This window comes from Diceros bicornis, chromosome 36 (assembly GCF_020826845.1).
Source record: "Diceros bicornis minor isolate mBicDic1 chromosome 36, mDicBic1.mat.cur, whole genome shotgun sequence".
Taxonomy (NCBI): Eukaryota; Metazoa; Chordata; class Mammalia; order Perissodactyla; family Rhinocerotidae; genus Diceros; species Diceros bicornis.
The window spans coordinates 3034916-3058011 of NC_080775.1; the positions used below are offsets into that span (position 1 = coordinate 3034916).

General features: G+C 53.6%; 1 protein-coding gene across 2 annotated transcripts in view; it reads left to right on the plus strand.

Moving 5' to 3' along the window:
- PFKP (phosphofructokinase, platelet) overlaps positions 1-23096 on the plus strand; it is a 63374-nt gene that overhangs the window by 35535 nt on the left and 4743 nt on the right. Inside the window, exons 8-21 of one of the 2 annotated variants that reach the window (XM_058532346.1) lie at positions 1738-1833; positions 3965-4057; positions 4689-4814; positions 6543-6607; positions 7143-7212; positions 7557-7703; positions 9690-9760; positions 11412-11499; positions 12367-12519; positions 16005-16157; positions 19383-19547; positions 21087-21148; positions 21543-21654; positions 22656-22755. In XM_058532346.1, the coding sequence (XP_058388329.1) occupies positions 1738-1833; positions 3965-4057; positions 4689-4814; positions 6543-6607; positions 7143-7212; positions 7557-7703; positions 9690-9760; positions 11412-11499; positions 12367-12519; positions 16005-16157; positions 19383-19547; positions 21087-21148; positions 21543-21654; positions 22656-22755 (1501 nt within the window). The remainder of the gene's footprint in view (positions 1-1737; positions 1834-3964; positions 4058-4688; positions 4815-6542; positions 6608-7142; positions 7213-7556; positions 7704-9689; positions 9761-11411; positions 11500-12366; positions 12520-16004; positions 16158-19382; positions 19548-21086; positions 21149-21542; positions 21655-22655; positions 22756-23096) is intronic. The other variant, XM_058532347.1, reaches the window with a different exon arrangement.

Genomic DNA, 23096 nt, shown 5'->3' on the forward strand with positions numbered 1-23096 from the left:
AAAGATTCACCCTGAGGTAACATCTGTTGCCAGTCTTCCTCTCTTTCTTTTTTTTTCCCTCCCCAAAGCCCCAGTACATAGTTGTATATTCTAGTTGTAGGTGCTTCTAGTTCTTCTATGTGAGCTGCTGCCAGAGCATGGCTACTAACAGATGAGTGGTGTGGTTCTGCGCCCGGGAACCGAACCCGGGCTGCTGAATCAGAGTGTGCCGAACTTTAACCACCAAGTGCATCAGGGCTGGCTCTGTAATTAACTTTTATTGGTCATTAACATAGCACTGCAAGAATTTTTCCAAATATTTGGCAGATAACTTGGCCTAGGGTGCACGCCGCAGGGCATCCCCACAGGAGAGGTACTGCAGTATAAGGTTGGTGAGGACTCTCTGTCCGAGGGTTGGATCTCAGCTCTGCCCCCACAGCCGACTTTGTACCAATGGCCTGACCTTCCTGTGTCCTGAGTTCCCCAGCTGTACCATGGGTCATAACTGCTCCTCTGATTTGTGAGGATTTGATGAGTGAATGAATCTGTCCAGGTGGGGAACCAGGGGGCATTCAATGAGCTATACAGACAATGTGGCTTATCTTCCCATGTGAGTGTGTAGATGCTGCATTATTTTTTAACCACTTTGGAATATTTTATGGATGAAGCATGGCTATTTGGCCAAGCCCATAATTTTTTTTTTTTTTTTGTGAAGAGATCAGCCCTGTGCTAACATCTGCCAATCCTCCTCTTTTTTTGCTGAGGAAGACTGGCCCTGGGCTAACATCCGTGCCCATCTTCCTCCACTTTATATGGGACACCGCCACAGCATGGCTTACCAAGCAGTGTATCGGTGCGTGCCCGGGATCCGAACCGGCGAACCCTGGGCCGCCGCAGCGCAGCGCGCACACTTAACCGGTTGCGCCACCGGGCCGGCCCCCAAGCCCATACTTATGGACGTGTCATTACTTCCGTTTTGCTGTTTCAGATGATGCTAAAATAATCGTTCTTGTAATCATATCTTTACACCTTGAAGAAAATATTTCCCATTAATACGTTCTTCACAGTGTAGCACATTTACTATCCATCAAAAACAACGACAGTGTACGTAGGTGTGATGCCTGGTGGGGAGCCTCGCGGGTCACCTTGGATGACATCCGCTGGCCTCCCCAGGGTGGCAGCAGCTCAGGCCCTGCCCACGCAGCTCACACCCTTTACTGGAGGGTCTTTAACTTGGGCCTTTATAGAGAACAAACCGCCTGAGGATGATTTAGGGCCTCTTGGACGACTGCTGGGAGCCCCTGAGGATGAGCAGAGCCAGCCTGGCTATCCCTGCACAGGGGCGGCTTCCCCACCCCGTCTGGGCTCTGCTTTCTCTCTGGATTTCTCTTCTGTGCCCCACCTGCCACCTGCCCAGGCCTGGGGGCAGTATTATCACAGTGGTGGAGAATTCCTAGGTTGGGTGGGGCTCGAGGGGATGGGCAGGAAGCTCTGGCTTCTGAAGGAGAGTGGAAGCCTGGTTTGCAGTAGCCTGGGGCTGCCTGGGGGCTGACCGCCCTCTGAGGTGGCATCACCGAGCTCGCAGGCCCCTCCCCGCCCTGCACCCTCCGCCACCTCCTCACCCAGAGCACCTTTACCTTCCAGTCAGGTGGCGATTTCTACCTGGAAAGAAGCCAGTTCAGTTGGGGCAGACTGCTGCATTCTGTTGTTGTTGTTGTTAAGAACGTTTTAAGCACTTGAGGATTTTCATTTCTGTAGAACCGAGCCCGGAAAAAAAGACTGAATATCATCATTGTGTCCGAAGGAGCAATCGATACCCAAAATAAACCTATTACCTCGGAGCAAATCAAGGAGGTAAGTGTGTGCGATCCTCCCCTCCTCCCTCGCCTGCCTGGAAACGGAGATTTTTTATTTATTTATTTATTTATTTATTTATTTATTTATTTATATTTATTTATTTATTTATGAGGGAGATCAGCCCTGAGCTAACATCCATGCCAATCCTCCTCTTTTTGCTGAGGAAGACTGGCCCTGGGCTAACATCCATGCCCATCTTCCTCCACTTTATATGGGACCCCCGCCTCAGCATGGCCTGACAATTGGTGCGTCAGTGCTCGCCCAGGATCTGAACCCAGGCCGCCAGCAGCGGAGCGCGCGCACTTAACCACTAGGCCACCGGGCCGGCCCCTGAAAATGGAGATTTTAACACAGCGGGCAGGTCTGAGGTTTGGAACATTGAATTATTATTTTGAAAGCATTTTTTGTTCTTCTTTTTAAATATTTAAAAATATTTTCATAATGACTCATAACTTGAATGACATGAGACTGATACACTCTGGGCTTCCGCAGAGCACTGCCTCCAGGGTTAACCATCGGCAGTATTCCCAAAGGCCCCGGGGACCTGCGGGTGGGTGGGGTTAGAAACTTCCAGCCCTGGGCACTGCTGCCCTGACTGGAGGAGGATCAACCCCCCGGCAGCGGAGCCCGGGTTCCACGGCAGGAAAGACACCTGCTGTCCCTTCTCATGAGCATGTTCCTCCCCACAAAGAAAGCTGAGTCACTGGCCCTGAGTCACTGCTCCCGCTGGTCCTGCGGAGGGGCCCACACGGGCTCGCCCAGACGGGCACTGGCGCGTCACACAGGCCCGTGACGGAGGGGCCAGGTTCCCGAGTCCAGGGGTAACCGGGCACGTTCCAGATGAAGGGCCGGAGAGCAGACAGACGGGCTCTGGTTGACGCCGTCCGTCAGGGAAAGGATATTGTCAGCTTGGCTCTCACTCTGTCCTGCCTTTTATCGATTCCCGCGCCAGCTGTGCACCTGGATAGTAAAGACATTGATAGGCAGCCGTGAGAGGGGTCTGCCAATATTTACGAGACATAATCAATAATCTCAGAGCAAAGATTTTGTTTCCCACTTAACTGAAGTTGAGATCGAATCAGGGAATGTTAGCATAAGAAGGGACCACGGCATTCCTGTAACTCAACCCCATTATTCTGCAGAGGAGTAAGTGAGGTCCAGCAAGAGAGGTGACCTGTCCCAGCCACCCCACTGTGTTCACGGGGGTCCCGGACAGCGGGGGCACCTCGATTACTGTGTCCTGCATTTCAGATCACAGCTTCACAAACGTAAGGTGATTCGGGGAAAGGTTTACATCTTTGTAAAGTATAGATGGTGCTTTATTTTATTTTATTTTGTATTTATTTATTTTTTTGTGAGGAAGGTCAGCCCTGAGCTCACATCCATGCCAATCCTCCTCTTTTTGCTGAGGAAGACTGGCCCTGAGCTAACATCCATGCCCGTCTTCCTCCACTTTATGTGGGACGCCGCCACAGCGTGGTCTGACAAGCGGTGTGTCAGTGCGCACCTGGGATCCAATCCCGAGCCACCAGCAGCGGAGCGTGCGCACTTAACCGCTACGCCACCAGGCCGGTGCCAGATAATGTTTTAAATACAAGCTCTAGAAACAGTGTCTTGTAAAAAATCATGTCACTTATGTTCATTTGCAAGGTAGGAGAGACAGATTTTATTTGATAATGAAAGCTTTTTTTTTTTTTTTTTTGGTGAGGAAGATTAGCCCTGAGCTAACATCTATTGCCAATCCTCTTTTTTGCTGAGGAAGACTGGCCCTGGGCTAACATCTGTGCCCATCTTCCTCTACTTTATATGGCACGCCGCCACAGTGTGGTTTGACAAGCGGTGTGTAGGTCTGTGCCCAGGATCCGAACCTGCGAACTCCAGGCCGCTGAAGCGGAGCGCACGAACTTAACCACCGGGCCAGCTCCTGAAAGCATTATTTTTAAAAATATAAATTTCAGCTAACCGATAAACGTTCCCCCAGGAAGTGAAGTCTAGAAACTAGAATTTATTTCTGTGTGGATCTGAGGAGAGAGTGGAAGCATCTCCCCTCAGTGCCCGGCCCCTGTGCCTGTTGGAGTCTATGGGCCCGTGTCGGGGTCTGTGCTCTGATGGGGATGTTTCCTGGCAGCTCGTGGTCACTCAGCTGGGATATGACACGCGAGTGACCATCCTTGGACACGTGCAGAGAGGCGGGACGCCGTCAGCCTTCGACAGGATTTTGGTGAGTGAGGATGGAAGCTGTGAGGCGTCTTCACAGGGGGAGGAACGTGTCTGGGAGTGCGAGGGACCAATTTGCTACCAAGACGCACATTCGTAGAGCTGTCAGGTAAAAGCGTCTGCCTACATTGTGGATGCTCATCCCCGAGATGCTACGGCCATGTTGTCACTTGCAGACTCGCTAGCCTAGAATGGTTTCTAGGTCCCTCAGTCACCCGGACGCTGGGAGACCCCACCAAACGTGGGGACTCCAGGGGAAAAATCCCAAAAGGTGGAAAGGCGGCATCTACGTGCAAGGTTCTAGAAACAGAGCCAGGGGACAGCAGAGACCTGAGTCCTGATCCTCAGCTGTCGATCTTGGCTGCTCTCCCTTCCCCACCTGGCCACTTCTTGGTGGAGTCGAAACTCTTTGTTGGGGTGGGCTAACAGTAAGCAGGCAGGACTACGAGCATCTAATGGGACTGGGTTCAGGAGGATGAAGGGAAGTTGAAGATGGACGAGTTTAGCACAGGTGGGCCGTCTGCACGAGGCAGGGTGGGGGCCTCTGTCTTGGAAGCATCTCCCGTGGGCACCGGGGCTGGAGCGCCGCCTGGACCGGTGGTGGGCCGTCTTTGACGTTGTGAATGTCATTCCAGGCCAGCCGCATGGGTGTGGAGGCCGTGGTCGCCCTCCTCCAGGCCACCCCGGAGACCCCAGCCTGCGTGGTGTCGCTGAGCGGGAACCAGGCTGTGCGCCTGCCCCTGATGGAGTGCGTGCAGATGGTGAGGCCCAAGTTTACGCCATCCCTGCGTCTGTTGCTGACCAGACAGACAGGGAGTCGATGACCTTTCCCAGGACACGAGCCACTGCCCTGTGGGGACGCAGCAGGCCTTGTGACACCTGGACTGCTTCCCTTTCTTGACTCTGTGACACGTAGTTGTAACCGCCCCCAACAGTGAGTCCAGTCTACGGGGAAGCAGTGCGCTCGGAGGACCCATGTATGTTTCCATGGACAAGTCACTGTAGACTCGAAGGACGTGGTTCTGTGAGAATCTGAGGGGGGTTTCCCAGGGGGGAGGGACATCGTTGAACCTCTCAAACTGCAGCCGCTCTTGCCCTCCTGTCCCCAGGACATTCAAATCTGCGACCTGACACTGGGGTGGCTAATTCCGGTGACATTCTGACACACACCCGCCTCCCTCAGGCCCCAGGAGTCCGTGCGGACGGAGGTGGCAAATGGGTTATAATTTTCCAGTTAACTGTCCAGTAGGTGAGGCAGCAGTGGAGCTGCATTATAAAAGTCCATTCATGACTATCACTTTATTCGGTCTTTCCAGTGGCTCTGAAGTATCTGTACTTTATAACATAGACAGAGAGGTAACTAAGTAATTGAGTCCAGGGGCTTGTGGTGAAAGTAACCTTCGAAACATAATTTCCAAAAGCCTATGAGAGAGAATAAAGCCTGTGTGTGTATGCACATGTGTGTGTGCACATGTATATGTGATTGTGTGCATGTGCATGTGTGTGATTGCATGTGGTGTGCATATGTGTGTGCGTGTGTATATGTGATTGTGTGCATGTGTATATGTGATTGTGTGTGCATGTGTATATGTGATTGTATGTGCATGTGTATATTTGATTGTGTGTGCGTGTATATGTGATTGTGTGTGTGCATGTGTATATGTGATTGTGTGTGTGCATGGGTATATGTGATTGTGTGTGTGTGCATGTGCATATATGATTGTGTGTATGTGTATGCATGTGTATATGTGATTGTGTGTGGTGTGCATGTGTGTGTGTCTGGGTGCGTGTGTGATTGTGTGTGTATACGTGTGTGGTGTGCACGTGTGTGCGTGAGCATCTGCTCTGTGGTTATCATCCTGAGGGTCTGGCGTGTCTGTGTCACACAGACAACATTAGAAGGAGGGGCGTCTTTCTTACTGTACAGAGGAGGAAACTGAGGCTCAGAGAGATGAATAACTTGCCCAAGGGCCTCAAGTGAGGGGCAGAGGCCGGGCGCCAGCTGGGCGTGTTGGTCCCCAAGCACTTTCCTCCGGGGCCCCGAACTCTGCCCCCTTGGCCTGCCCCGACCCTGCTCGGGTCCTCCAGCTCCCAGGAGTGGGCTGTTCTGTTTGCTTTTTCCTCACTAGAATCAGATTGGGAGTTTCCAGACCCCTTCCTGAGAGATCCCCTCACTTCTGGCTTTGCTGTCATGGGGTGAAATCCCTCGGGTTTCAGGGCCTGCTTCCCGTGGCAATGCCAGCTGTGCCACCTCGTCCTTTTCCGTGTCAGCCTGGGCTGGGCAGACCTGGGCTTCTCCCTCTAGCCGGACAGTGACGGGCCGGCCACAGCCTCAGTGTGGGCTCTCTGACCCCAGGCTGCCGACCTGCGAGGTGGGAATGTGAAGGGAACGGGATGGAAAGACAGAGCTGGTTCCACGCCTGCACACCCGGATCCACGATGCACCGAGTCTTGACGTGTTCTCTCTCCCTTTCCTCGTTTCTTTAAAGACCCAGGATGTACAAAAGGCGATGGATGAGGGGAGATTTAAGGATGCTGTGCAGCTCCGAGGAAGGTGACTGTTCTGGACGCAACTCTCTGTGGTGGGGGCCTGTGCTCCTCAGGCCGGCTGCTGGGAACGTGCTTCGAGGTTGTGCTCCTTCTGTGTCAATACAAGAAGGCAGAAGTTGAGACAGTACTCGAGGCACCATTTCTACAGGCCGAAGGCCTAGAGGACTAGTTGGGGGAACACGTTTATTCCTTTAATTTTTTCAGGGTGGGGTTGTTCAGAACTTAACGAGATTAGGGTAGACAGTGACATGAGGCGAGTGTTTAGTTTTGAGTACTAGATGCCTTTGGTCCTCAGCCCACTTGTGTCCTGTACATTAACTGGAAATGCACAGCGCTGTGGGTCCCCATCAAGGGCCTTGTGGGATGTGGGGTAATCCTGGGGCCCCTTCCCCCCAGAGCCCAGAGACAGCAAGTGCCTGCAGAATGTCTGTGTCTGGCACCGTTGCTCCCTGTGGCCCCTTCTCCCCAGATGAGCCCCCCGCCACCCTGTGCTCTGTCTGTCATGCTAACTCTGGTCCAACAGCATCCCTTCTTTCTAGGAGCTTCGAGAGCAACTTGAACACCTACAAGCGGCTCGCCATCAAGAAACCAGACGCCCATATCCCAAAGGTAGGCGACGCTGCAGGGCATGGCACCCCCTCTCTCCTTCTTCCCGCCACCTGTGATGCCTCGGTCCTTCTCTGGTGTGAGTGCCCTTCTGCCCTGGCCGGCTTGGGTTTGGATCAGATGTTAGCTCCCAAAAGGCCATCCCTGTCCACCCCGCCGACCCTGTCCTCCTGGCCTCCCTCCTGCCGTGGACCGATGCTGCCTCTCACTCTCCGAGTGTCTGGCCCCCATCTCTCGGCCGTGAGGTCCCCGGCCTGGCCTGGCAGGGCGGGCCGCTTCCGGGTGTGCAGTGCCTGTGAGCGGGGACCCCCTGTGACGGGCGGCACGCGTCCTCCCCTGTCTTGCAGAGCAACTGTAACGTGGGCATCATCAACGTGGGCGCGCCCGCCGCCGGCATGAACGCGGCCGTGCGCTCGGCCGTGCGGGTGGGTATCGCCGACGGCCACAAGATGTTCGCTGTCTATGACGGCTTCGAGGGCTTCGCCAAAGGCCAGGTGAGTCCCTTGAGGGGCGGCCGGCGAAGGGAAGGTCGTGTCGTGGATAAACGGGGGCCATACCTTCCAGGGCTTAACACCTAGGTCTCCGTCAGTGGTGAGCACAGCGACCGATTTTTAAGGATGACTTCTGGGTTAGGGTCCCGTCCTAGGTGTGGTCCAGGCCCTGCAGTGAAGCTCGGGGTGGGACATGTTTCCAGTTTCTCAAAAGGCAGTGGGAAGGGCCTCTGGGGTCCAGTGGACTCTCTGGCATTAAGTGGAAAGGGGAACAGGGGCCCCGAGAGTGTGTAGGGTGGCACACGGAGGGCACATGCCCGAATAAAACCTTCATGGGTAGATGAACACTTCCTGAGTGCTCACTCTGTACGTTTATTGCTCCCCGGGATTTACGTTTGTTAACATTTAAATCTCACAATAAATCTGAGGTATTATCCCCATTTTCCTTACGAGACAGCTAGGGCACAGACACGGTAATCGACTTGACCGAGGTCACACGGTGCAGGATCGTAGACACCGTGGGGAAGCTGCAGATCCTCCACTCTCAGCCCAGTGTGTCCCGGTCCGTGGTTTTTATTCGCCCGATTGCTTGGCAACCATGTACTGAGTTCTTATGCTGTGGAATTAAATTAGTGAAGAAAGCAGACAAAGCCTCCTGCCCCCACGGAATCTGCAGCTCAGGGAGGGAGATGACAGTAGGTGAAAATAGATCGAGTAAACCGTATAGCGTATTAGGTGGGGTCCCGCATGAAAAAGACACACAAAGGTGGGATCGGGGGTCTGTGCTAAGACCCTAAAGACAAGCGCTGTTGGAAGGTCATCTCAGACTAGAGGTCGAAGGGGCTGAGCGAGTGGCCCATGGGGACATGGGACGTTCATTCCAGGCAGACCCGGGGAAGGTACAAAGGCCCTGAGGTGTTCGCAGGGGGGAGGGGCTCGCGTGGCTGCAGCAGAGGAGGAAGAAGGGGTGAGGGAAAGGAGTGGAGGGCCAGACCCTGTGTAGGTGATGGTGTGGAGTTTGGCTTTTCTTCTGAGAAGGGGAGGGTTTGGAGCAGGGGCGTGGCACAAAGGGACGGATTTTCACAAGAAGCAGAATGGGGAAGCAGGAGACTAGTTGGGGGGCTCCTGCCATAACCCAGACAGGAGATGCGGGGGGCTCGGGCCACCTGGCAGCAGTGGAGTCGGTGAGAAGTCTTCTAGGGTCTGGATGTATTTTGAAGGCAGGGCCAGTAGAATTCGCTCCTGAATAGACGCAGGTGTGAAGAAAGGAGCATGGTGCATCCGTTTCTGGCCTGAGCTGCGGTTGATGGAGATGAGGAAATGTGAGAGGCGCTGAGACTGGGGGTGTTAAGTGGGAGATGTCTGCTGGGCGTCAAGGGGAGGTGTCCTGTAAGCAGATGGATATTGTGTTCCGGATCTTCAAGAGGTTGGGCAAACACACACCTTTGAGGGGGCTTCAGCATACAGATGGTGTTTAAGACTGACAGAGGGCCCCGAGGGCGAGAGAGAAGGGGGAAGAGAAAGGGCTTTGCTGTCATGAGTAGAGAGGGGGACAGCCCAGGGCCCTGAGTGCCCAGGGAGGGGGCAGACTCCAAGCTGGCATTCATCCGTGGTTTTAGATTTTTTTCAACTTTTAAGAAGTGTTCTTTTAATCTTATATCAATTAAAATGCTGTAATATTAATTGTTAATAATATTAATTATTCTTTTATTTCCCAATGGTAGAATTTGGGCAACTAAAGTATCTAACTGATCCACGTGACGAGGAATAGGATGCAAAGGTCTCCCCCAGGCAGGACCTCAGGCCCGTTGCTGCTCCTAATGAATTAGAATCCGGGTTGGGGCTTGACTCGTTCGGCCTGGCGAGGAAAGCATTTCCTAACCTTTCACAGATCCTCGCAGACACACAGCCTGTTGAGGGGCGGACATCTGGGGTATTCGTAAAGCTTTCTGATTCTCCCGTCTTTTTCCTTCTGTGTTTGCGCATTAGATCAAAGAAATCGGCTGGGGAGATGTTGGAGGTTGGACAGGCCAAGGAGGTTCCATTCTCGGGACAAAACGGTAATTTCCCTTCTTGATTCCGACCCACTCTTAGCGAGAAGAGAAAGCCATATTCTAGAACAGAATAGCAGCTGCAGAGGCTGCTGCTGTTAATTTCCTGTCAAGGGTCCTGAGGGAAATTGGCGCTGGTGCACGTCCCGGCCCCACTCCAGGAGTGGCCTGGGTTAGGTTTTCAGGCTGGATGAGATGTGCCCTTGAAAAGTGACGAGGGGGAGAACTCGGGAGCTATTTCCTCCGTGATTCCTCACTCCCGTTGATTTAAAGACCCAAACACTGGGCAGCAATCCTCTATCTCGTGAGGTGACAAAGACAAGTGATGTCACTGAGCTGGAGGGACCATCTTACTTAAACCAGAATTCGAGCGTTGATAGTGGCTTCGTGTCTGTGGGGACAACAGACCTGAGCGGCCCCAGGGCTGAAGGCCCAGATTCCCACAGCAGAGAAATGACCTGAGTGATTCCAGCATCAAAACAGAGGTTTCTGAATTACAGTGAGCGTCTGTTTTCCGGCCTTGCTGGGATGGGATAATTTAAGAGGTGCTGTGATTTCATATTAGCCTGAGTTCTTTTCATCTCTGATCTCAGGGGTGCGAGTATTAGTCATTACTGTATGTGACATTTTAACACGGAAGGAGAGGACTCTGTGTGTGAGTCTAATAAATGTTGGATTCCACGTAAGTGTTAGCTTATTGTCCCAAGGAACCTGTTCCCCTCTCCGTTCTGCTTTGATGCCAGGGCCCGTACGGCCCAGCTGCTGGCGGGGTTCCCAGAGCTCGGCTAGTTCTCCAAAGCTGCCTGCTGTCGGGTCCCCCGAGCACTCGTGCTGTTGGTGTTCTGCACGGCAGAGCTCCGTGCAGAAGTGGGGGGCTCTCTGTGCCTCCTGGGCCTCCCGACTCTCCGGGACACCCAGGCAGAGCTTGCTCTATAAGCCGAGCCGGGAGTTGCTCTGGGGTGGCTGGGAGGGGCGAGTTGGCAGCGCATTCTGACGATGCTGGATGCTGGGAGGGACCTGGTACTTGAATCGCGTCCACCTGTGTGCCCTGACTACCCAGGCCTGGATGTTTTTGCCCTACAACTTCTTGTAAATCTACCAACAGTATAAACACCTTACTTCCTCCAGTCAACATAACAGAAAGATCAGGGTGGGTGTCGGGCAGGCTCTTGGGATGGGGCACGGCCAGTTACCACTTGTCTGATTCTACCTGCTGGCCGTGCTGTTTGAAATAGTAATAAAACAGGGAGGAGGGCAAGTATGGCTGGAGATGACTTGAAAGGAGATTAGAATGGCTAAGGTATATGTACGTGATGTGAAGCTGGAAGTTTCCATTCAAACAATTATTGTGAATATATGAAGCTACCCTGGTTCGTCTGTGTTCTGATGAGCCAGCAGGATTCGTTGAGGTCAAGCTGTTGGGCAGCTGAAAAGTCTCTTCTTGCTTCCCTTTGCAAAGACACTTTCTTGAGATTTGATTCCTGGCCACTTCTGCTTGGGTAGTTCCCCAGCCCTGCCAACCACCAACCCCGCAGAGAAGGGAGCAGATCTCTTCGGGGCTGCACGGCTCGGCCACGGAGGGTGGGGAGGTGTGCTGGGGGGGGGGTGTCGTCCACTGTGAAGTCTGTCTGACCTCCTGTCCCGACTGGACTCCTTCTAGTACCCTCCCTGGGAAGTACTTGACGGAGATCGCCACGCAGATGCACACCCACAGCATCAACGCGCTCTTGATCATTGGCGGGTTTGAGGTACGTGGTCATGTCTGTTCACCTGCTGGTTCGTTAGTGCTGCGGGTCTGAGTGAGGACCCTGCGCTGGCTTCCACCACCCGTAGTGCCGTCCACCGCTCCTCATGAACTGGAGTCCTAGAGCCCCAGGCCCGCCTGCCACTGGACAGTTACAGTGCAGAGCGTACCAGGTGGCGAGACATGGTGTGACACTTGGTGCCAATAGAGCGACCTAATCAGGAAGCGAAAACTTGACTCCTTGCCTGGGATTCATCTGCTCAGAGGGTTCAGATGTATTTCGAGTCTACAGGAATGATTCTCTCTCTTGAATGTGAAGCCCAGTGGCTATTCAGAGAGGAAGGTAGTTATATGGCCAGATTATCTTTTTATTTATTTATTTTTTTTTGGTGAGGAAGATTAGCCCTGAGCTAACATCTGTGCCCATCTTCCTCTATTTTATGTGGGACACCTGCCACAGCATGGCTTGATGAGTGGTACAAAGGTCCATGCCCGAGATCTGAACCTGTGAACCCTGGGCCGCCAAAGTGGAGCATGCGAACTTAACCACTACGCTGCTGGGCTGGTCCCCCAGATTATTTTTTTAATTACTTATTAGACTGTAGAGCTTAATTTTTTCAGTTCAACCAAGATCAGTCCCATGACGATCTTTCAGTTTACCTTAAAGAAAATGTAAGAACCTCTGACAATCATTCTTGCCAATAAGAGTTAGTCTTGCTTCTCCCTGACAATGTCCCGAGGTGTCCTTTGTGCTTCAAGAACTGCTTGTCCCTGTCTGTGATGTTAATGCGTTTCCATGTTGGTTTTTTAGCGGCCCACCGACGCCCCTCTGCCCCCCACCCCCCCACAACTGCACACACTTGTCTGACAGGCCTACCTGGGACTGTTGGAACTGTCAGCTGCCCGGGAGAAGCACGAGGAGTTCTGTATCCCCATGGTCATGGTTCCCGCCACGGTCTCCAACAACGTGCCGGGCTCTGATTTCAGCATCGGTGCAGACACTGCCCTGAACACCATCACCGACGTAAGTCTGCGTGGGCAGCAAAGCAGGTGCGGCGGATGCTAACCCGGAGGGCGCCTGGCCCGCTTTTATCTACCAGCACACTGGAGACCGGGGCGAGGTCCAGGGTTGGTTGGTTTGTTTTCGGAAAAGTATATAACAAGACTGCCAATCCCTGATCCGGCTCCCAGAGATTTTTTCGGCTCTTTTCCCGTGCCTCGGCCAGGACGCCACATCACTGCCCAGGCCCATTAGGTGACAGTGAGAGTCTGTGGCTCAGGCAGTCGAGGGCCCGGTGTTTTGTGATTTGGATAATTGTTAAAATTATTACATTTTTGGCTGAGCCAAATTTACTTGAAGCCTGGAACACCTTACTATGATAAATCCTGGGTCCAATGGCCCTGCTTTCATGTTTGATGGTACAATCTGAGCTAAATATTTTGCAATTTTATTCATCGACCTGCATCCGCCATTAGCATTTGTTGTATGTGGCCATGGCCGATAGCATCATTCTCCCCTTGTAGATGGAGGATTTAACTACATTGAAAACAGCATTGATGCTATTTTAGGTTTTCTGCCCAAAGGCAGTAACAAAACATAAAAATACATCCTTATTATCATATTTATGAATCACACTCAGGAAATCACATATGAGTTTGAAGATGAGCACCTCACAGAATGCATTTCTTTTTTTTTTTTTTAAATTCGGTGTCTAAAATTTTTCAGTAAATTCTCAATTTTTTTTTCCTTGAGACGTAGATCTCATGAATGTTTTAAGACTTTTTTGTGTAGCCCGTGGCATCACACCTGTTTCTAGTGCTGGTAAATAAAAGAAATGCTTTTAAAATAAAGTTCAAATGGTAAGTGACGCTTCGCACTTGTTTCTTGCTTTTCTGAGCTGCTTAAACTTGCTGAGTTTCTTTACTAAAAGCTCTGCCCAGTGTCGCCTGTGTCCCCGCTGGGGCGTCCTTGTGTGCTCACTAACCTTGCTGGGCCGCTGCTTGCGCCCTCCTGGGGTCTGTCCTCCCTGCTCTCGCTGCTGTTGGACTAATCCATCCTGATAGACCTTCAAGCTGTGAATTGAAAGGTCGCGGTCTGTCGCAAAATGAACTTCATCATCTTTTTACTGCTCTTTTCCCTGCCGTAGCTGGATTTTGAATCTGCTTCTGCTCAGCTTGCAGTAGAAGCAACTGGAGGTCATTTTTCCTAACTGTTACCTAATTGGACCCCTCTTGGGGCGGGGTTGGGGGGACTTGGAGTGTTGTCATTTGCGGTCCTGGCTGAGGTGGCTGCTTACCGCCTCGTGGTGTTTGTTACACACTTTCAGGCATGAAGATAAGATTCTCCCACTTTATGATTTCCAGGCTCCTCGGCTACCAAGAATTTTGTTTTTCTAGCTTGTAAAGATTTAATACATGTGTTGTTGAAATTTTGAAAACCAGAACATATAGGGAAAACTCCAAATTATCCATCCTGCTTCCCTTAGAGAGATTTTGAGATTTATCATATGATCTTTTAAATTGGGTTTTTTATTCCTTTGGGTTTCTCAAAGGCGGGTTAACCAGTCACACAGCAGGCAGGTCTCTGTGAAGGTGCCAGGCCCGCCTGCCCTTATGCAGTCATCGGGAGCACTCTGAGGCTGCCAGTGGGCAGGCGGTCTGGTGCCGTGGTTCTGGTTCTGGTTAGTGACCGGTGGTGCGCTGGTTGACCTTAATGAGAGCTGCAGTGGCCACTCCTGGGCCTGCTCCGAGTGTCCGTAGCTGTGGGGACACAAGCGTGGATGTGGCGTGCTGAAATTGGTTTCTTTCAGATTTCTGCTGGTTAAAGCCGAAATAAAGCTGAATCTTTCTTAGGAGGTTTGGATCTGGGCTGGAGCTTGGCTGGACTGGCCACATAAAGGAAAGGGGGTGCATGCAGACAACGTGCTGGGGGGCTGAGCCGACGAGACCTGGGTGCTCTGCGTCTCTCCTGGTCTGCTCCAGGGGTCCAAGGAGCCCTCAGGGTCGAGGACCAGAGCCAGTGTAGCATCCGTTCATCCGCCTCATTCAGTGGCTCCGGTTACCTGTGGGCCGTGGTCTCACGTCCAGAGGCCCTCGTTATAGGAAGAGCATCCAGGGTCCAACCCGCGGGCGTCTCAGCACCAGCCAGTTCCCTCTGTTCAGAGTTGGCTGGTTCACACCTGGTGGTGATGTTGCCCCAGGGGACATCTGCACTGTCTGGGGACACTCTTGGTCATCAGAACTGGGCAGGGGGTGCCCTGCCTCTGGTGAGTGGAGGTCCAACACTGCTGACCCCCCACGGTGGCAGGACGGCCCCCCACCAGGGAGCTGTCCACCCAGATCAGCAGTGCCGAGGCTGAGAAGCCCTGAGACATCCCGTGTGATCAGCTGCCGTGTTCTCTGGATGCTTGTTGTTGTCCTCACGCTCAGCTCGCGGACGCATCTCTTGAAACACATCTCAGTGATTTAAGATCCCAAAGTGATCTGAGGCCCCAGAGGCAGGGTCCATGCGGAGACTGAGAGGGGCCAGCCGGGTGGAGGAGGGCGATGGCAGAGGGGCCAGGAGGCATCCGAGCGACGGCCTCACCTTCCTCCTGGCCGCCCCCTGCACTAACCACCGTGGGTCCCCCATCCACACATCTTGGGCCACAGGTGCCCTAGATCAGGGGTAATGGAGAGCACACCCTTCAGAGAGGCCTGGGTCCCCCCTGCCTTCAGTCGTGAGCATTCCTGCAGCAGGATGCACCATGGCCACATAGAGGGATGAATAAAGACCAGACATGGGTCCATTTGCACAAACGCTCACCAGAAGCCTGGTTGTGTCTAGAGATTCGTGGACCCAGGGATGGTGGATGGGTGGACCTGTGTCCACTAATGAACTGTTCTGATTAACCCTCTGAGGCAGACGAACCAAACCTCTGCCCTCGGCTTAACAACAGCTCCTTTCTTGACATCAGAGCCAAACAATCTCACCTGGGGATTCTGGAGCACGTGTGGGGCCCGGCTCCCCGTGCTGCCTGTGTGAGCATTGCTGAGGGCCTGGTGGGGCCGTTCCTCCTGACGGAGAGCAGAGAGGCACCCCGAGTCCCCGGCTGCACGTCTGCCATCTCTGACGTGGGCCATTTGATGGGGTCCTAGCGGGCAGGGCAAGGCCCCGCTTACTGTAGAAAGTTACCTGAGGGGCCTGCCCTTAAACTTTCCCAACCCGATTGGCTTCCCTCACCTCCAAGATGTCAGGAAAGGACCACTGTGCGTCCACACTAACCCGATGCGGCCCTGCTTTGCTGCCTGCCTGCTTGCGTCCCACCCATGTTGGGCGGGAGCCCCGGGGAGGCCCGCACCCAGAGCCCGTGCCCCTGCACTGGCGAGTCTCCCCGCCCCGACTCCGTGCTAACCTGGAGCTTCCTCACCCACTGACCCGCACGGACGGAGCTCGCCAAGCTGCCCGCCTGTCGGGCCCCCTATCGCTTCCCTGGGCGGCACCCGCTGACCCACGCACTGCTGCTTCAGGCTTTCGAGGGCGCGCTCACCATGGCGGAGGCGCGCAGCAGACACCAGGAGTTTTGCATCCCCATTTGCGTCCTGCCTGCCACCATTAGCAACAATGTCCCGGGCACAGAGCTGAGCCTGGGTTCTGACACTGGCCTGAACACTATTGTGGAGGTAAGAGTCCACTCCCCTCGCTGGGCGGTTTCTTTCACCGTTTGTTTCTTCTGCCCAGAGAGGACCCCAGTCAGGCTGAAAGCCTGGGGTCTTTCTCTTTCCCCTCAAGTAGAACCTGAAAGGGAAACCATCCAGTTTTCCACAATGAATGAGTCCATCTGTTACCACTCTTTTTTTCCTGTTAGCGGGAGTTTATATCACACTTCCCACAACAGGATAGTTTTCCTAGCTTCTCCATCTGAGGGAGAGTTATCTTTATCCTCGCAAAGTGAGATGTTCCATCAGCGCCCTGGGTACCATCACCATCTCTGTTTCTGTACCACCTGTACAAGAAGCCTGGGGTATTTCCCAGGCGCGCTGAGGGGTCGTATGTGATGAGGCCTGCTGCCAGATGTGTACAAAGCCACGGGCGTGCATAGTCATGTGAGTGCATAGCCACGCGTGTGCGTTGCAACGTGTGTGCCTAGTCACGTGAGTGCATAGCCACGTGTGTGCGTAGCCACGTGTGTGCAGTCACGTGTGTGCATAGTCATGTGTGTGCATAGTCATGTGTGTGCATGGTCATGTGTGTGCATAGCCACATGTGTGCATAGTCATGTGTGTGCATAGCCAGACGTGTGGTGTGTTAGAGGAGACGACACATCAGGAGGGTGTGCAGACAGGGCTAGGTGCTGGGTGCGTGTGACAGTTGCAGGGGAGCACAGGGCCCGCCCAGGCCTTGGGAATGTGCTTCTCTATAAGCGGGAGGCGCCACAGGAGCTGAAATGCGCTCTCCGGGAGGGAGTCTGCAATGCAGAGCCCTCACTGTTGGCAAGTTCCCTCCGCTCAGCTTGGCCCAGACCCTGGGAGGACAGGAAGATGGTGGTGTCAGTCTGGTCTTTCTCTTCTGAGCTGACTGTGACGCGGGGAGGGGAGGGGAGGGCTTTCGCCAGGCCTGCGTCCTGATTCTCTGTTGCATCATAGCCTTTCACTCTTAAACTGCGGGTACCTCTGACTCATCCCGCTCACCTTCTCACTGAATTTGTTGTCCAGAGGTGGGCTTGTCCTTCTGCTTCCTTGTAGGGTGATGGCCTCCAAGAGGCTCATTCCCAGGTTAGAGGCTCCCACGGGCCCCACATTTAGCCTCCTTGGAGTTCTGTTTCTCTGCATGTAAGATGGTCATAGACAGACCCATGAAGTAGCCACCGGCCACTGAGAGCTGCGAGGGCCCAGCATCTCCCTTCACTCCTCCGTGGGGCACAGCCAGCATCTCTTGGATGCTCACGCTCGCTTCACCCTCTCAACCCCACACCTGGCATGTTACCCCGGCTTCGCCAGCAGTCTGCGCTTTGCGGATGGGACCCCTCTGGCCCTCACCCAGCCCCTGCCTGGTCTGGCCACCCAAGTTCGGCAGATACCCAGTCTCTTGGGGATATCTCATCATGGGAGGCTGACCTCCTAGCTCGCTGATGGGCAAGACTGTGTCCTCACACCCAAGTCCGTGGGTTTTTTCTATCTTAACACTGTTCTAAGCTCCACCTTATCTTTTCACATTCAATTTACATTTTTAAAACACCAGTGTGGCAAAATGTTATCAGTATTGGAACTGTAACCTAAGTGTTTCCTCTGGCAGATGAGTCCCAGAGATTATTCTTGGAGAATCATCTGTCTGCTGCTGGGGACACTGGGACAGTGGACATGGCTGGGCGGGGGCTGGTCCAGCCAGGCAGGGGCATCAGCCTCCTCCATTCCTTCCTCTCACCCCAAAGTCAGAGAGCCCCCTCATGTGCCCCTAGCTGGGGACAGGGGTGCACCTGGTGCTGTGGCCTCTCAGTTGTCAGTTCTGTCTTTAGTAATCGAATGAGACGTGGCTGCAATGACTTGCTGTGTTCAGAAGACACGGATTCGGGCCTTCACACACAGGCTGGGTGATGAAGAGAGAGAATTTAGGAACGGCGTGTTTAAGACCCAGGCAGAGGCTGGTTGTGCCCACCAGCTACCATTGTTGTTACACCCAGTGGCTTCCAGACGACTGGGGCCTTGGCTCTGTTATCAGGTTCACTCGGGGTCCTTCATCTTCTTCATCACCTGGGTCGGTGCTCAGAGATGGGCTGTCCAGATCAGCCTTGCAGGCGAGCTTCTTTGCCGGCAACGTTCTTTTGCCATTAAGTGATGATGCCATTCTCTACCATGCCATTCTCTCTCTCAATTCAAGTGACAGTAGTTCTCTGCCTTAGGTGGAAAAGGATCCCATGTGCCTGCAGCTCCCGGGGACCTGGGCATCCGGCCCTCATGCGCAGCCCTGTCCCTTCCACTCCCCTGATTACATTTAGGGTCCACTGGATAACCCAGGATCATCTCCCTCTCTCAAGATCCTGGATTTAATCACCTTATAGGGAAACATCCAGAGGTTCCAGGGATTAGGACCTGGGTGTCTCGGGGGGCTGCTGTCTAGCCCATGAGCAGTGTGTGTGGGGGCCTCGAGGAGGACTGGGGGACGGTACATCCCGGGGACAGGCCAGTGACTGGAGGGGGAGCGGGAGCCGGGGCCGGCAAGTAGGGGGGCCATGTGAGGCTTTGATGTGAACTGGAAGGAGACGGTGTTACTGGAGGGCTGAGTGAGGCGAGAACCAGATCAGAGTGTTACATGGACGGAGCTCGGTTAGCAGCAGGCAGGGTCCAAGAGAGAGGACGGCGGCCTGGACGGAGCCTCGGGGGGGGAAGGCGGCGGGTGGGTTTCTGTTGTTTTTGCCCCGAGCTTGTGTCCCAAGGAGGGCCGAGGACAGAGGTTTCCCTGGGAGACCTGCTGTCTGTGTCTGGATGACTTCTGGGGCCTTTGTCCAGGAGCCACCGTCTGACCCCCAGCAGGGGCCCTGACGTGAGGTGACATTTGGGGACAGGTTGAGGATGACAAACCCCACGGGGAGCTTTTTAGAAGAAAACAACAGAATTTCCCCCTAACGAGGCCCATGACAGCTGCCAGGCCTTCATCCTTCGAGGCTACGGTGCAGGTGGAGTGAGCAGGTCCTGGGGGCCCCCTCTGTCCCTCCCAGGGCACCGGCCGAGGGGGTGACAGGCCCGCCCTCCATGGGTAGGTGTACCAGCTCAGGGCCTGTGACCACACCACCGGGGTCAGCGGGGCCGGTGTCTGGGCCGGAAGCCTATGCCCGCCTGCTCAGGACCAGCACCCCTCCCGGCCTGGGCCAGGCCTGCGCTGGAGTGACCCGCGTCCTTCTCTGTGCCCAGACGTGCGACCGCATCAAACAGTCGGCCAGCGGGACCAAGCGCCGCGTGTTCATCATCGAAACCATGGGGGGCTACTGCGGCTACCTGGCCAACATGGGGGGGCTCGCCGCCGGAGCAGACGCCGCCTACATCTTTGAGGAGCCCTTTGACATCAGAGACCTGCAGGTGCGTGGGGGCCGTGGGGCCCGGGGTGCCTGTCGCTCAGCGCCCGGGCAGGGCTGCCACCGGGGCACACGGAGGTGGTTTGGGGGTGGCGAGGGCGCTGCCGGCCCACCACGTGTAGGCACCTCCAGGGCCCGTCTCACTGACTACAGGGACATGTGCGGGTGCACTGACCTCAGCGCCAGGGCCGTCCACGAGTGACGGGCGTGAACACATACATCTCAGGGCACCTGTCACTCTCTTCACCCGAGCTTGCCCACGTTCTGTCTGTCGCATGATTTTGCCTCCTACGAGGTCACCGTTTTTCGTAGGCAGGTCGTAAACCATTTAACAAGGTCATCCCGTGTCTAACAGGACCTGGGACTTCGGACAGCTGATGGGGACGAATACACGGTCTCTCTCAGGCCCGTGAAGTGTCCCGAGGGGCCCAGACCCCTGTGTCCTGCGGGGCTGAGTATGGGAAGGTTTGCAGGGTTGGAGCCCACGCCCATCCCTCCTGGAGCACGGAGCCGGCCCTGAAGAAGCAGCCTTTGTCTGTTGTAAATGCTGGATTAATGAGGGGATGGCGGCGCCCCCCCGAGGTGGCTAGGCCTGGGGCGGGGGAGGGACACAGCAAAGCGGGCTTCACTCACGATGTGGCGTGGGCGTTGCCAACTAAAGAACCAACTCACCGCCTGCTCTTTCCTGTAGCGTGCTTCCTTGAAAAAAAATTTTTTTTTATTAACAGATTTTATTTTTTTTGGAGCAGTTTTAGATTCTTGGCAGAGCGATCCCCTACCGCTCCACCCCTTTGCATGCATAGCCTCCCCCAGTCTCAGCATCCCACAGATGGGACGTTTGTTAGAACCGATGGCCCCACAGGGACATGTCATTAGCACCAAGTCCACAGCTGGCGTTAGGGTCACTCTGTGTCCCTGCATGTGCTTTTAAGTCTTGAGGTCGCAGATGCCTCTTTTTCTAAATTGACTAGGGTTTCTCGGGCCCCAGCTTTTCCATAGAGGGCTAGTGGGGTGACCGCAGTGTTAGCTCCTTGCTGAGCCCCTTCGTGGGGGGAGGCAGGAGGCTGGCGTGTCAGGAGAGCCAGGGGCATGGGGTCAGGGCAGGAAGCCGGGGTCCTTTCTCCCCTGCCACCAGGCGCACATCGGATGTCGGGGGTCCTCAAAGCCCGTTCAGGAGGACAGGCGTTATCAAGTCAAACACAACTAAAATACAGAGAATACGAATAAATAATGCAGATGGAATATAACTGTTTTGGAAAGTGTTCCTCACGGAAGCTTCGAGTCCCACGGACTGACCGATACGCCCAGGAATGCGGCTGCACCCTCCTGTGTGCGTATGGCGTGACTGAGTTCCGTTCCTCACTGTCACATTGTCACTGCCTGATGTATCATGTGTCTGCTGTCCTCTCCTGCTGACATATAAACCCTGGGAGCCGCTGCCCTCGCCGCTCCATTCTGCACGTAGATCATACAGTACCCGGCACACAGTAGGTGCTTACTAGAAGTTTACTGGCTGACTGACTAACAGAACACTTTCTTCTAGGCCAATGTGGAGCACCTGACAGAGAAGATGAAGACCAGCATCCAGAGGGGCCTGGTGCTCAGGTAGTGGGAAGTCCCCCATCTTGTTCGTGTGAGACCTGGCTTCTCAAAAAGAACCTATCTCGTGACCTAACCCCAATGAGCCATCGTTTCTCTGCCACGGTTCTCCCTCCGAACACTGAAGTTATAATAAAGTAGAGGAATTGTGCCCGTGCTAAACACTTGTATGCATTGAAATGCTTAAAGGGTAATTTTTGAAAATCTATTTTTGCTTTTTAGCCTTTTTTTTTTAAAGATATCTCCAAGTATTTCCTTAATTACGCCACTGACCTTTATAAAAGAATGTGTGCGGCATCGGGGGCGGGAGCGGGCCAGGCCGGGCGCCCGCGTCCCTCTGCTGCCATTTGGGCAGAGGCTTCCCCCGAAGCCCTGAGCCCCGGCCCTCTGTTTGCTGCAGGAACGAGAGCTGCAACGAGAACTACACCACTGACTTCATCTACCAGCTCTACTCCGAGGAGGGCAAAGGGGTGTTCGACTGCAGGAAGAACGTGCTGGGCCACATGCAACAGGTGAGCCTCCGCCCTCCCCCACCGTGGCCCGCGCACCCAGGGTCCCGCCAAATGGAAGAGGAAGCCCTTATGCAGGACCTCTTCTTTAGGCGGACGTCTTCACTTAGCCATTTTGGGAAAAAAATGTATTCATAAGTAAATTCCAAAGTGATTAAAAACAACATCTGCACTATGCAATGGTTCCATTTAAAAGTCATACCAAATGTCACAGCTTCAGGGATTCTTTCTGTTGTTTGTGATATTTGGGTAGATGGGCATTATAAGGACAAGTATCAACGTTCATATAAATAGTGACAGCAGTTAATTGGAAAAACTTAATTCAAATTAAATGCTTCATTCAGTATTGGGCCTTAATAACCACTTAATTTGAAATATCAGACAAATGATACTGTGAGATTGTCATGAAATCAGAATGATTTGGACAGAACCTTGGGGTTCGCCCTCTTTGTGATCTGTGAGCGTGCCGCAGGTGGCAGAGCTGGTGGTGGGCGTGGAATCTGGGCCCCAGATCCTGATGGCACGACTGTCCTCTTCTCACCACGCCTCCCACTCCGGGTGTCTTTGGGAACTACCTAGGCCCATTACTCCATTGCAAAGAGTCTGTGAACCCCCTGAAATTATATGATGAAAGGGTAGGCGTGTGTGTATTTTGTGACAGCGAGTCCACAGAGTTGATCAGATTCTTAAAGGAAAATGCGCCCCCCCACCCCAAAATAAAGTTAAGAAATCCTGATAGACGATTCGAAAATAATGAAGTTGGTAGTCGACCGGTCCTGTTGATGAGCATCCTTGTCCTACGGGGGAGGTCCTGTGCTTGCCTAACAGGTTGATCCCGCACAGGAATATAAATAAAACCCATATTTACAAATTTGAGTCTCTTAAAAATATGATGTGAATTTTGTTAAATAATAGTAATTTTAATTTCTATTTCATTTAAAAAAATAAACAGCCAGGAAGGTATTATGATAACTAACGTCTCCTCTCACTCTAACCGCCAACAGGGTGGAGCGCCTTCTCCGTTTGATAGAAACTTTGGAACCAAGATTTCTGCCCGAGCCATGCAGTGGATCACTACGAAACTGAAGGAGTCTCATGGCAAAGGTACTGAGTGACAGGTGGGGCGGCCCGGTGCTGGGACGGGGCTGCGGCTCCCGGAGGAAGTGGGCGCTTGCTTCTCCTTTCCTGAAACTCAGCCTTGAGCCGCATGCGACAGAGCGGTCTTACTCTCATCAGACTCTGTGGTTGCTGTTTATGACTCTCAAGGTCATAATTAGGTGTAAATAGAATTACTGTAACGCAAGGCTTTATTCCTGCTCATCAGCGACGGGAGGCATTCCGGTGATTAGTGACTTTCTTCTTCTAATAGCCAGGACATGGCTCTAAACATACTGGGCTCCATTAGCAAGACCTTGCAATGTGATTTTTTCCTTGTTTTCTTTCTT